General features: G+C 37.8%; 1 protein-coding gene across 1 annotated transcript in view; it reads right to left on the reverse strand.

Annotated features, from left to right (window-relative positions):
- Nucleotides 1-1699: 1699 nt before the first annotated feature.
- FUT8 (fucosyltransferase 8) overlaps nt 1700-14870 on the reverse strand; it is an 86466-nt gene continuing 73295 nt past the window's right edge. Inside the window, exons 7-10 of the mRNA XM_033147816.1 lie at nt 13792-14038; nt 10782-10958; nt 10025-10175; nt 1700-2747 (exon numbers count right to left, since the gene is read on the reverse strand). Of these exons, the coding sequence (XP_033003707.1) occupies nt 2430-2747; nt 10025-10175; nt 10782-10958; nt 13792-14038 (893 nt within the window). The 3' untranslated portion in view covers nt 1700-2429. The remainder of the gene's footprint in view (nt 2748-10024; nt 10176-10781; nt 10959-13791; nt 14039-14870) is intronic.

Here is a 14870-nt window from a genome sequence, read left to right on the forward strand (position 1 = left end):
GTAGTCAAGTGTTTCAACTCCCACCATCCCATAGAAAGGAATTGCTTGCTTATGTGCTTAGGTTTTTATATTTCATTAACTGCTAGAAGCTGTTATCAGTTCATTGGAAAAAAATTGTGTCAAGCAGCTCAGTATGACAAAAAATTGTAGCAAGAAACATTTAAAAAACAAGGCTAGTGTGATATAAACACATAACAACCCTTGAGAGAACAAATTCCTGGGCAGGAAAACTGTAGAATCAAAGAATTGAAAGGAACTTGGAGGATCATCTAGTCCAACGTCCTGCAACACAGGAAGTTTCCGTACACCAAGTCAGACCATTGGCCCACCTCATTCAGTATTGTTGGCATAGACTGGTAGCAGCTCACATTGGTTTTATGCAGGAGTCTTACCTACTTGAAGGCACCAAGGATTGAACCTGAGACATTTTGTATGCAAAATGTGTTCTATACCCTAAGCAACAGCCCTTCCTTTGCAGGCTCAGATTAATACTATGTCATATTGTTTTGTGCTATCTCAAACTCAAGTGATCTATTTATCTATTTCAATACATACACACACACACACACACACACACACACACACACGCACAGTTGGAAGAGACCACAAGGGCCATCCAGTCCAACCCCCTGCCAAGCAGGAAACACCATCAAAGCATTCCTGACAGATGGCTGTCAAGCCTCTGCTTAAAGACCTCCGAAGGAGACTCCACCACACTCCTTGGTAGCAAATTCCACTGCCGAACAGCTCTCACTGTCAGGAAGTTCTTCCTAATGTTTAGGTGGAATCTTCTTTCTTGTAGTTTGAATCCATTGCTCTGTGTCCGCTTCTCATATATATGTTGTTTTTCAGTCGTTCAGTCGTGTCTGACTCTTCATGACCCCATGGACCAGAGCACGCCAGGCACCCCTATCCTCCACTGCCTCCCACAGTTTGGCCAAACTCTCTCTCTCTCTCTCTCTCTCTCTCACACACACACACACACACACACACATGTTGTTGTTCAGTCGTTCAGTCGTGTCCGACTCTTCGTGACCCCATGGACCAGAGCACGCCAGGCACGCCTATCCTTCACTGCCTCTCGCAGTTTGGCCAAACTCATGCCAGTCGCTTCGAGAACACTGTCCAACCATCTCATCCTCTGTTGTCCCCTTCTCCTTGTGCCCTCCATCTTTCCCAACATCAGGGTCTTTTCCAGGGAGTCTTCTCTTCTCATGAGGTGGCCAAAGTACTGGAGCCTCAACTTCAGGATCTGCCCTTCCCGTGAGCACTCAGGGCTGACATATATATAAACAATGACACTAGAGTTAATAAACAGCAAAAGCATTTCACAAAAATTTATACCAACAGTAGTTTCACCCATGGCTGATTTTGTGTTGTGGCCATAAAGAAAAATGGGAAAGAAATACTACAGGAGAGGTAAGAGAGAGTGTTTGTGTGCATGTGCACTCACTTAATTTTTTTAAATTTTTATTATTCAGAGGCCAACAGGCTGCAGTCTTGTCACTTGGTCAAGAAATAAATAAACAGTCTTGACTGGCAGTTTCCTGCTGATTGAGAACACCAGAAAAAAATCCGAAATGTTATCAAATTTCATCACAGATAATTTTCCAAATAAAGAGATCAAGGATCTGGAAAGATATACCCTTGTTGGTTCTTCCAAATTTTAAAATCAAATTACTTGTATAACTCCGGCTACTTCTTTTTTGAATTTATTTTTTGTTATCAAAGACAATGTCCAGAAACAGTACCAAAGAATCTGTTCATGGCATTGTTTTACAAAAGTTCCTATCAGACAATTATTTTATTGTTGGATGTACTCTTTATTAATGATGAGATGAACTAATCAATGAAATTGCTAACAAAACTCCTATAAAGAAAGGTCTAGACTGAGTTTTGAATCTGTTGGTTGGAGCATATTCAGTGGTCATAACAACACCATCAGTTAAAGGCAAGTACAACTCTTACCCATCAACAGAACTAGGCATGGCTCTTCTAAAAGGTCACTGGATCTTTCAAAGAGAGGCACCATGTTTTAAATTCTGCACATACAAAATATGCTCATGTCACTCAAATTACACAATGCAGCAGTGTTAAAAGTCTTATTATAGTCTATTAATGGCAAAGAACTGAGCCCAAGGCTCATATATGACTCATGGGAGGGACATGTCCTCAGAGAGACGAACAGTATAAAACAACAGGTTCCCTGTTGAATGTGTATCAGTGTGCATGAGTGCAAGTGCATGTAACAAAAGAAGTCCAAACCATGGCCCATTGAATTGTTCCAAGCTGTATATCCAGTCCGAATGATAAAAGGCTTTCATTTTAACTGTATGTTAAAATGCAAATTCATATCCCACAAAAGCCAACAGTATGGTTGGTTGAAATAGCTTCAAAGTGAGTGTTACTGCGAACTGTCCTGATTGTCTTTATTTGTCAGCCTCTTGATATGTGGGGTACTTGACTGTCTCAATTTTCTCTTTTACTTTGTAGGAGGGGTATAAGCCTGTTTTTCCTAATTTTCTATTGATGCCTTTGGAGTAACCATCCCAGTGGTTTCCAGCAACACCAATTATATCTCCAGGTTCCATAGGAATTTCATCAGCAGTTCGGGGATGATGAGCATAAATGGCAATCTGGTTATGAGCATTTTGTCCCCCAAAATAATAGATATCATCTAAAGAGTGAAAAAAGGCTGATGCATCTGGATGCAATGTCTGCATGATTTCATAGGCAACTCGACAAACCTAGGGAAAGTAGTAACAAAAAGCACTAATTAGCAAACAGCATGGCAGTACATCAGTTAAGTATTCCTTACAGAAGTTTATCTTATCCAACTTTCTTTCTTCTCCAATCTTTCATAAAACATATTACTTCAACATTAAGCAATTAGCAACAGAATGCAACAATGTTAATCCTTGTATAATGTTTTACAGAAGTCTTTTAAAACATTCAATTTAAAGTAATTTTAATTTGCTTACATCTGGAGAATGAGACAAAGGCATTTTGGGTTGTATCCAACGTTAATCATACTCAGACCCTCTGAAATTAGTAGACATGACTAATCTCAATGGGCCTATTCTGAGTATAACTGAATTGGAAGCACCTACTTTGTTGGCTTGAACCTGGGACTTTTTGCACGCAAAGCATGAGTTATACCACTGAGCAACTCACACTACAGCAGTTTATATTATAAGCCCCAAGCCTGACTTACTGAACCTTTAAAAAGTTTCAATTAAATAAAAAACAGTGACTCATCCTCTAAGAAACTTCAGAACCTACTAGAAGCCCAAAGGACATTTACTACATTGGGTCTTCACTGGATCAAATTCAAATTCTTAGTATTACTCTGTGGAACCTCCTTAAAATTGGCCCAAGGCATCTAGACAACCCTCTGACTATGATCTTGCTTGGCAGTGATATCCTTCAGCAACTCCAAAGCTGTCAGGCTTAAGTACAAGCCCTCTTAGAACTGGAGATAGGAATGTCTTGGCATCAGGCCCAAGGCTCTGGATAATTGGAGAATATTAGAATGACTTATAATCTCATGACCTTCAGAGCAATGTGAAACCCTCTTGGTTTTCAGAGTTGCCACTAAATCGATTAAATGGAATATGAATATCAAGTCCAAAGCAGAGTAGCAGAAGGAAAAACGAAATGAAAAATGAATAGTATACAAGTGCCAGAGAACACAGAAAGAAAAATTGGGCCAATCACCAATTTTTTATTTCCTCTGTATGCTACAGAAGGTGGTCAGGAGTGGTGATAAATGTTTTAATAAAAGAGGTAGATGGATAGTAGGTAAACAAAATAAATTCAAATCTAGAGTGATCAAACATGTATCCCTTTTAATAAACTTGAACCACAGCCATTTATCAAAATCTCAGATTTACACATTCCCTCATCATCTATTCCTAACAAAAACAGTAATAACTGTTAATATTTTATAATACTTTAGTGCATATATGAGTTACCAAACACTATTTCTGACTGCTTCACTCTGAAGCCACAGTTCTGTGTCCACAACAATTACCAAATATGCTACCACTAAGGCTGAATGCCAGTATCTCTTTTAGGTATAACAGGTGTCTCATTATAATCAAGAGAGGTTTGACACTCTAAAATTAGAAGTGGGTAACTTTCCCCCCCTTAAAAAACAAACACTGCAGCCTTATCTATTACTTAAGCCATTTCTGCTCATTTTTATTTACAAGGCAGAAGCAAACCCATTATCTTTCCTGATATTATTAGGTCTCATTGATATTAAGATGAATGGTATTTAAATTTCTGGTAGCTTTTTAAAACATCTATTTGATAAATTTAAAAAATCTTGTACACAGGAAAAGGACCTTTGAAAGCACAGTTTATTTTCAGATATATTTTAAATGGAAGAACTCATCCTCAAAGTCAAAAAATATGGGCATGATTCACTTGTGAACACAAGGCCCATTGAAAAAAACAGGAATTGCACAAGGAAGCAGGCATGCTTTTCCACACTTCAACTAATTTTTGCATAGTCTGTGACCAATTCTATACAGAATAAATAACATATTCAGTGACAAGGGACACAGACCTAGACACATTAATATAGCTTAAGTTTTGTATTATCCAATCTGGTTGGGAGTAGGGCTGTGCAATAAATTGCCATATTGTTGAATACCGGTATTGAAATAACATTGTGATAAGTTTTTCAACAAGACAATATACTGGTGAACAAAAGGTGGAGACTTAACAGCTTTCCAGGGACAAAACAAAATTAAAAGATACCTTCCAGTAGCACCTTAGAGACCAACTAAGTTTGTTATTGGTATGAGCTTTCGTGTGCATGCACACTTCTTCTGATACACGAAAGCTCATACCAATAACAAACTTAGTTGGTCTCTAAGGTGCTACTGGAAGACTTTTTAAATTTTGTTTCGACTATGGCAGACCAACACGGCAACCTACCTCTATTAGCTTTCTAGGGAGTAGCTCAGCTGCCCAATACAGTACAGTAGAACCCCGGGTTACACACACCCTGGGTTGCGGACAAGAATGCCCGCAACCCGGAAGCGTTTCCAGAGCGCGTGTGGCCTGCGCCCCCCCCAGATGCACAGAACGCTTCTGCGCACTTCGTGCATGCACAGAAGTGCTCAAATCACGCTACTTCCGGTTTTTCGGGTTTTTTAATGCGTTCAGGATACGCACGCCCACGTTACGCACGCCAACCTGGAATGGATTGCGTGCGTAACCCGGGGTTCCACTGTACTTTGCAGATGACTTGTAGCCACATGTCTTCAGCTTTGTTTGCTCTCTCCCTCCTCCCTCCTAACAATAATGAAGATAAGCCCTCACATAAACCAGCAAACTCTTTCAGCTTCACCTGTATCTTTCTACTTAGAGCTCAGCTCTAACAATCTAGGAGAGACCCCCATGCCTAGACAAAGAGGCAAAGTAAACAAAGAACTGGAAAGCACTTATTTCTTCCCTCACCAGTGAAAAAAAGAGGGGGAAGAGTTTTAATTTTTTATTTTCTGGGGTGTTTATGTTGTTGGTTCCCCCTAAATAGCTTTCCTCCATATTAAAAAGGGAGGGTGTTTTTTAATTTAAAGAAGACTATCTTTCTGCTTGCTTGCCCTCCCTTTGATAAAAAGGAAGAGTTTGGTGGGATGAGGGCTTGAAGGTGGGGGCTTCTGTGGGGGGAGAATGGAGGGAAGAAGATTTAGCTGGCTGCCTTATGCTGAAATGGGAGGTTGGGTACTATGAGAGAATGATGGCGAGGGTATTTTTTTGGTAAGCAGTGAAATCAAATGTGTGTCTATTCATAAGCAAGCCCTACTGAATTCAATGGGACTTACTCCCAGAAAGGTAGAAGTAAGGTTAGTTGAACTCATTGGGGCTTATGCATGCACAGATTCCACATAGACCTCTGAGTGGGGAAGCAGATGCAACTTGACTAGTAATCACTTAAACCACTCATAAATCAGTTGAAAATATGTTAAATATAATATATGGAAGCTTATTTAATATTTTTTATTAAATGTACTACATTTTAAGGCAGGGAGCCTAATCAAAGTCCTCGGCTGCTGCAGGGAAGCTCAGTGCACCACCACCATGGGGAGGTACGGCTGGATGGACCTTCTGCTGCTGTGGGGAGGCATGACAAAGCCTCTGCCCCCACAGGGAGGCCCAACAAAGCCCCCCACCACCGCAGATTGATATTGTGATGCTGAAAACCAGATATCGCCCAGCCCAAGTTGGGAGGCACTGTCATACTCTAGGAAGAATGGCTGACTTGTCCATAATTTGACCTTCTACACCTCTAACCCAATCACAAAGTATCTGGGAATGAATTATTAGATAACAGTCTGAAACTCTAATGACTGGGGAAAGGGCTGTAGCCACACTCTAAGTTTCCTGAGTCACATGTTATGCTGCTGCTAAAGTGACATGTGGAAAACAGCCTTAAGACTCACATATATGCAGATTTCTATGATGTTCAACTATATTTTTTGCATGCAATTACAGAATGGTATTGCTGGCTGACTTTCTCGACCACTACAACTTTCATTGATGATTCCAATTCTACGATTCTATAACATACTATTCTCTTTTTAATCAAGTTTATTTCAAATCCATAAACATTAAAAAGCCTTGCCGCATTAGCAAATCTGGTCAATCATGAACTGAAGAAACAATACAATTGGTACTAAAGTAAGCAACAAAACCGAAATTGGAATGGTTTAATTATTAACAAAATTGAGTGTTCGCCCAGCTATGAATAAATGTAGGTGTTTCTTCACCAATATAGAGTCACTACAGTTCACAACAACTGGTGCCACCTCATATTTGATTATCTGTTCTCATACTAAGTTGCTATTTGAGTTGAAAAGCAAGGCAACACTGAGGTGGAAAGTAGAAGTATCAAGTATAATCTTCATTTGTTTATTTCACTTCTGGAAATTCCTTGATCATAAGGAAATTTATATATATATCTCCTATTATATTATGAAGCACAGTGTTAAGTGAGGTTCAAGATTTTTAGACACATGTTCTAAACTGGTAAAATTGTTGCACTTCACCAAATGCTGGTCTGCTATCCCCACCTATCCCCACACCACTGGCATTTGCAGACCTCAGCTTATGTATGGAAAAACTTTGCAGCAATAAAGGCAACTGGAGATAGTTTTTAAAAACCACCTATTTCTACTTTCCAAAATCTAATATTTTAATTTAAATTACATCCCAACTTCTGACCTCCAAGGTAGTACATAATACAAGACAATGAAAAATATAAAAAGTTAAAGCATTTAAGAGGATTTCTGAATACCGTAAGAATTGATCAGATACTTTTTTCTCTTAATGGAAATGTTATAAAATATACAAATGAAAGATATGAATGGTAAAGTAACAGTACTTTATAGTTCCAAACCTGAAGAAATGAATACTGTAGCAAAGATGATTTATGTGCAACAGAATACTTACTGAGTTCATGATTAAAAGGCTAACCATGAAATGTTCACAGTGAAGGAAGCATTTCTTACATTTTTGCCTTGAATGAAGTTAAGAAATGGTTTGTCAAAATGTCAGTCTTTAAAAACAATTTAATGCTTTGTAGTGCATATTGTTTACTTCTTGATTATAAAAAGTACAACTCTTCAGCATATACTTGAACAGCATACCTGAAAAGGTTTGTAATCTTTTATAATCCTATAATCTCTTCCATCATGCTTAACCATCAAGGCAAATTCTCTGCAGAAAAGGGCAATTTAAAAACCATCAATGCAGGTAGCTAATCCACATTGTGCCAGGTACTGCAGTAGATGGGAAACACCATAAAACTACTAAGGAAGTTTAAAATATACATTGCATTGCTGTCATGGGAATTAATCCTCTGATACTAAAATGGTGAAAAAGAATATTCTGTTGCATGGAAAAAATCAAATAGTCTGCAGTCCACCTTCTGATAGAAAGGGAAACTGTCATTTTTGAAGAGAGTAAAAACCTAACATGGGGCGGCCACAGGAAAGAGGCTGAAGGGAGGATATAGAATTGGCAACGGAGTGAGGAAGAATCTGAAAGAAAGTAAAAGGGAAACAAAGCTTAAGGAAAGAATATAAATCTATATAGATCTAATAAATAAATAAATAAAAAGTGGCCCTGGAAACAAGGAACTAAGGAAATGGGAAAAGCTGGGGAATAAAACTCAAAAAGCGCTTAAGATAGCAAGGACCGCTATGAAAATATTTTTATTGGCAATAATGCTCCTGTTGATGGAGCAATCCTAATTAAAGAAACTCTCAAATTTGGGTCAATAATATTATACAAATAATACTAATACCGGTAGTGATAGGCCATTATTATTTATCATTATTTTTCTCTTCTCTTTTCTTCATTTTGTTCTTTAATTTTATTTCATCTCTTTCTCTTCCCCCCTTGTTATATGTGCAAATAAAAAAATAATTAAAATATAAACTCTTAAATATTGAAGGGAGACTTTGTAAACTGTTTTAAAACAATCTATCGTTGGTATTTAACAGCTCAAGATAAGAGCACAATACTTGGTTTGATGTTCACTCTTCAAGGTAGACTTCTTAGAAGAATACAGGAAAAGAACTGCTAGATTGATTCATTTAGGCTAGTTAGTGGTCTCCATTAGTGACATTAAGATGTCACTAGCAAGTTCTCAAACACTATGTGACTGAGAGAGACATCTCCTAATGGCTATATACCTCTGAAGACAGATGATCCACAAATAATAATCAACAGTATCCTCTTCATGAATGTGATTAACCCTTTAAGGTTATTTAGCAGCCATCACCACATCTGGCAATTACAGGTGGGTAGCCGTGTTGGTCTGCCATAGTTGAAACAAAATAGGAAATTCTTTCCAGTAGCACCTTAGAGACCAACTGAGTTTGTTCTTGGTATGAGCTTTCGTGTGCATGCACACTTCTTCAGATACACTGCAATGTAGTCTTGCAGTTAGTAACCAAGTTGTTTGAAAAAAGTACCGTATTTTCCGGTGTATAAGACGACTGGGAGTATAAGACGACTCCCAACTTTTCTAGTTAAAATATATAGTTTGAGATATACTCGACCACAGATTCTCCACCTGGCATATAAAACGACCCCCGACTTTTGAGAAGATTTTCCTGGATTAAAAAGTAGTCTTATACGCCAGAATATACAGTATTCCCTTTTGTTTGTCCTAAACCAATAGAAAATCAATTGCAGAGAGATCCACTGAGTTCCAATGTTCTGACATAATGCTTTTTTCTACCAACTTTTCACATTGTTTATCATTAAAATTTCTTTTGATGTATGTCCCATATGGGTCTCTACAGCCACAGCAGATGCTGCAACCTTTCAACAATTTGATTTCACCCCCCCCCCAAAAAAACACTCCTCCGTTGTCTCTCAAGGCAGACAGATGCCAACTAATCTCTCTACCATTGCTCCCCATGTTCATCTTTTTCAAAGGGGCAGAGTTTTAACTTCCAATCACTTCTTTTAAACTTGCTATATTTTCATGAGACATACCATGGATTGGATCCAGAGTCATTATGCAAAATAGTTCCACTAATGTAACACATTTACAGGAAGAGGGGGGAAATTATTTTTTGCTGACTCTTCCTCCAGTTCTCGCAAGCTGCTCTGGAAGGGTGGGGACTTTCCAGAACATTGTGGGAGGCGACTTGGGGATCAGGTAAATTTGCTTCCTCTTCCTCCTTCTGTATGTCAAAGGGCATGTCTGAATGCAGCTCATTATTTCTGAGATGTAACAAGCAGAGCTACACGTTGCTGTTGTTTCCTTTTTTTTAAATAGTAGTTTTGCTCGTTTTTAGGGATGTTAGTTTTGCATTGATTTTCTGCATGTTATGGAAGAGAATAATTTTTAAAGGAATTATTAATGCTTGTATATTTCAAGTATTTCATAGTACTACTATTGGTTATAGGAAACCACTGATACTATAGCCATTCAGGTTTATATTGTGCTACTGGAGTACTTATATACAGAACTTTATAATGTGCACCACCTTACCTGTGAAGAAAATGTGCAGACAAGGAAGTCTGCCTGAGACAAAAAGTGTATATCCAGAATAACACCCCGTAGAGAGTTTTCTGTGTACCGATTATGGAGACCCGCTGACCACGAAATGGAGTTGTCACTAATAAACTCATAATTTGGATACCTGCAGGGGGGAAATGCATCACAAATATCAGCATTCAGTTTTGGAGGTTGCATCCAAAGTAGTACATCCCATCAGTGCAAGGATTTTTGCTTGTGCAATGGAACTTCTGCCTCCCCTCAAGTACCTTCTAAATCTGTTCTAGGGGTGGGTGCAGGGGAGGGGGAGGGAGAGCCTTGCTGCACAAGTGGAAATTCTTGCACTGACAGGACTTGTTAACTGGATACCACACTTTTAAATTAAACAGGTTTTTTCACCTCTTAGCAGTTTGCTATGCCTTCATAGCTTGTAGCCCTAATGGGAAATTAAATTTTCCAGGATTTTTATCCACTTTTCGTAAACAGAAACCCATGACTCATGTGTGTCATAATGGACCTGCAAATTCAAGAACAAATTGGAAGCTTTCAGCTTTATCTCATAAGAATTAATATTAGTGGAGCCTTCTTCTACCATACCAGTTTTGGAAGTATGTATATAAAGCTCAGAAGTTATAGTTATTTGCAAACAGTTTCAAAGAGAGGTATTCATATAGACATCAAAAGTAAATATGCTGTTTGTTTAAATAGCCACACTTCATGTAAAATCACTTATGTACAAAGATGGTCTTACTTGGATTTTGCCTCTTGCAATAATGAAGGATCATCTGTAGCCAAATAGACTCGTTTTTTGTCAATATGCATTCTGCGGGAGAGAAGCTGGAAACGTTCTTCAACATGTACCATATATTCTTCAATGGGATGAAATGCTGCTTCAGTTCCCACTTTGTCTGTTCTTCGCACATGAATACTGCAATGAAAAGCAAACACACATTTCTCTTGATCAGGATTTGTTTGTTTTTTGTTTGTTTGTCCTTTACTTTCATTAGAACGGACTGTAAAATAAATTGGCATTAGAGTATGTATTATTTTCGGAATAAATTTGTCAAAAACCACAGAGGAAGGGCTTGGATTAGTTACATGGCTGAGGGTGGGTGGAGAGAAGTAAAGATTACTATTCAGTCCTTGAAAACCAAATAAGATGGTTGGAGGCCAAATGCCAATATATTTTACACATGTCACAGTAGAATCACAGCATTATGATTTTGCAAATACCTTCAAGGTACTAATGCTCCACACGGTCAGCATGGCCTCCTTTTACACATAAAACTAGTAGGTTTAAATATAGTCACCAGCTCACAGAATTTAACCTTGTGTGAAAAGACATTGCATGTATCGTAAATGTGTATTTGTCAGGAGGGTTCTTAAGGGATTTTTATCACTTCTCTACAGTTTCATCCATACTAAAACATGCCTGCTGAACTAAAACACTGGAGTAAAATTAATTTTCTCCAGGGTTTCCAGAAAGGAAGCTGTATTTTATTGGGGTAGTACTAAAGTTACTTATTGCTGCTGATTTGATTGTGATTCTGTGGTTTCAATGGCGGCTTTAAATCTGCCCTATCTTGTTTTAACTAGCTCAGTCATGTCGAAAGTCTGTTTAAGGGGCCTAATTTGGCTTGCCGGTCAGTTTAATCTGGCCCCTGTGGTAAAATCCTTAAAAAACCCTCAACAACTCCAACTCTTAAAAAAACCTCAACACTTTTGGTTGGCTCTTTGGTTAGCACCCACGGCCCTTCACTTTATCAAACCTGGCCCTCTTTGAAAAAAGTTTGGACACCACTGAACTAGCTGATGCTGTCATCCACCTCAAGATTGAAGGGTGGGATATACCGGTAAAAACAAACAAGAAGAAACGTTTACTGAAAGGTCCCCTATTAAACTTCAATTTTCTTTAACATCTTGTTCATTTCCCCACAAAACTGATGAATGAATGATAGGAATAGATTCAAACTAGAAGTGTCTTATTTTTAGTATATTAATAAGTTATTTTCAAATATATAACCTTTCAGCTCAAGCACAGCTTTACCTGCCCTGCCCAAAATGTCAGGGGTAGGGTAGATGACCATGACTTGGCAAAAACAGTCAAATCAGGAGGACTGGTGGGCCTAATTAGGCCTGCAGGCCAGAAGATCTCCACCACTGTTATAAATGGTGAGGAAAAAAAGTTCTCTCTCTTAGGAAGTTCTTTAAAAGGATTAGACAAACTCATGAAGGACAGGACTATCAATGGGCAAACAGAGCACCCACATTCAGAGGCAGTTTATCTAGGTTCTGATGACCAACACAGGAGGGCTGCTGCCTTCATGCATTAAAATAATAAAGTAGCAAAATAGGTTTAGGACAGCATCCTTTATTCTCAATGCATTTTGAGTTATGACTTTCCAAGAAGTGTTTCACAGCCTTCTGTGTGAAAAAGAATGCTAAAGAAGGTGAAATGTTCTTGTTTACTCAGAAGTCCTACTAATTTCGATATAGGAGTAAGCATGAATAGGGTAAGGTTACCAGATGTCCCTATTTCCCGGGGACAGTCCCCGGATTTACAAATCAGTCCCCATACAAAATCCATTGAAGTTGAAAAGTGTCCCTGGATTCATTGAAAAAAATCTGGTAACCTTAGAATAAGGATATGGCTAGAGATGTAAAATTTCTGGAAATTTTGAAACTTGGAAAACCCCCCGGTTTTTTCCGGGGTTTTTCGGGGGGAAACTGAAATTTTGGGGGAAATTGAAAAAAATGCTACATTAGCACTTCTTTTTTCTTTTCCAGATTGAAAGTCATTCTGTTACTTTAGATACATAAAATATAACTATGGACAATTTTAATGGGCATAAAATTATCCCAACTAGCATATTAAAAATATAGTGTATCCAAACAATTATTACAAACAGAATTTACTTTTAAAATAATATTTATTTGTATTTGTAACAAATGGAGCAACAATCTCCTGAATTGTTTACTAGTTTATGTGGAACAGAAAAAACTCCACAAAACAATTTTTAAAAATCCAGAAGTAACAATTATATTTCCTCTCCACAGTATTTTTTAAAAAAACATTCTCATTAAAAGAACTGAAGAAGGAAGTGGGACTAAGTATCAATGAATGGGCATGAAATTTAATCAGAATCATTTTCTGAGCTGTAATTAAGTATATACTTTCAGGCCCTTTTTGTTGCTCTATATTTTCTTTCAGTGCTTTAAGGCCTAGTGAAGCATAGCTGTCAACTTTTTCCCTTTTTTAAGGGAAATTCCCTTATTCCGAATAGGATTCCTCGCAAGAAAAGGGAAAAGTTGAAAGCTATGTAGTGAAGAGGAACAGAACCAATGCATACCACACGCATGCAAAAACAAAACTGAAACCTTTTTCTTTTCTGGTGACAACACCACCTCCTAAAGGAAGAAATGTACCGTATCTTGTTCTTGCATTGGAGAGTTCAGTTTGTAACCTAGGACTTGCTTGTCCTCACAGAAATTAGAATAATCTGATACCATACACATTTTTTTTAGAAATGATTTATAAAATATTTGAACCCCTTATCTTAAAATGTTTTATTCATCATGTTAAAATAAAAATTCCATAATCTATTTTTTAGTCTTTCAATTTTTCGGAAAAAAACAAAAAAGGCTTCAGGGAAAAAACTGTTTTTTTCTGAATTTTTCCGGGGGGGGGGGGGGGGTTCCGGGCCTTCACATCTCTAGATATGGCTAAGATTGTAGTCGTAGCACATAATAAAATACCTTACCCAATAACTGGATGTTTAAAGCCAAGTTTCCTTGTAGCTTCTTCTATTTCCTTTTCTAACCAAGGCTGTGGACGGATCAGGTATTTGACAAACTGTGAGACCCACCATACGGCAGGATCCCCATGGACACGAATCAACCTGTCAGCCAAGTCTTCTGGGATAGCCAATGGCAAATATGGAGGCCGTGGATGTAGACTGTCAACTATGGGTAGCTCTATTACTTGAACCTCTTTATCATTTGCCTCACCTATAAAAGATACAGTATGAGTTAATACTTCAAAAACAGATACATAGCTTTCCATACAACAAAATAGGAGATCGTTTATACCTAACATACAATGTTTTCTTGTTTAATAAATCACCAGATTAAGAATCAAAGAAATAAAAAAGTATGTAAGAATATATACGCACAAAAATAAGGTGACAGAAAAGCACTACCAATATTATTTTGCAGAACAAAATCAGACTCATCCCTGGTAGAAGTTCATTGTAGTTTAGACAACTTTCATAAGCCTGTCAGAAGTGCCAAAGAAATAGCAGGTTCCATAAGTCAATTTACAGTATCTGAACAAGTCTGAGGTTTATGACCACATGGAATGTTGGTATGGGCATACTAAAATGAAGATGACAAAACAGAAGATTTCCAAGTGACTTGCCTGACCACACTATCAAATATTACTGAAGAAAGGCTGGAACACAAAATTTAGAACTTATTGTTGCCCTCAGAGTTCCCATCTGAAAACCCACTCCCAAGCACCCATTCTAATTAATATCTTGCAATATTTCAGAGTTCTGGCAAATGATTCAGCAGCAACATCAGATATATTTTAGAACACAATAAATATTCTGGTTGCAAACTAAATGACCAGTTCATCTGTGCCCATTGTTCAAGAACTTATGTAAAATGTTGTATATATCTGGCAATGGTGGTTAGCAGATTCATTTAAAGCTTGCTGATCAACATGATAATATCTAATGGGAGCTGGGATACAGATAAACCCCACAAGTCTAAAACTTAGAACTTTTAATAGATAGCATTATATATGGTGCATGTTTAGCCTGGATAAGAGGAGACTGAA

Source organism: Lacerta agilis, chromosome 1, assembly GCF_009819535.1.
Source record: "Lacerta agilis isolate rLacAgi1 chromosome 1, rLacAgi1.pri, whole genome shotgun sequence".
Taxonomy (NCBI): Eukaryota; Metazoa; Chordata; class Lepidosauria; order Squamata; family Lacertidae; genus Lacerta; species Lacerta agilis.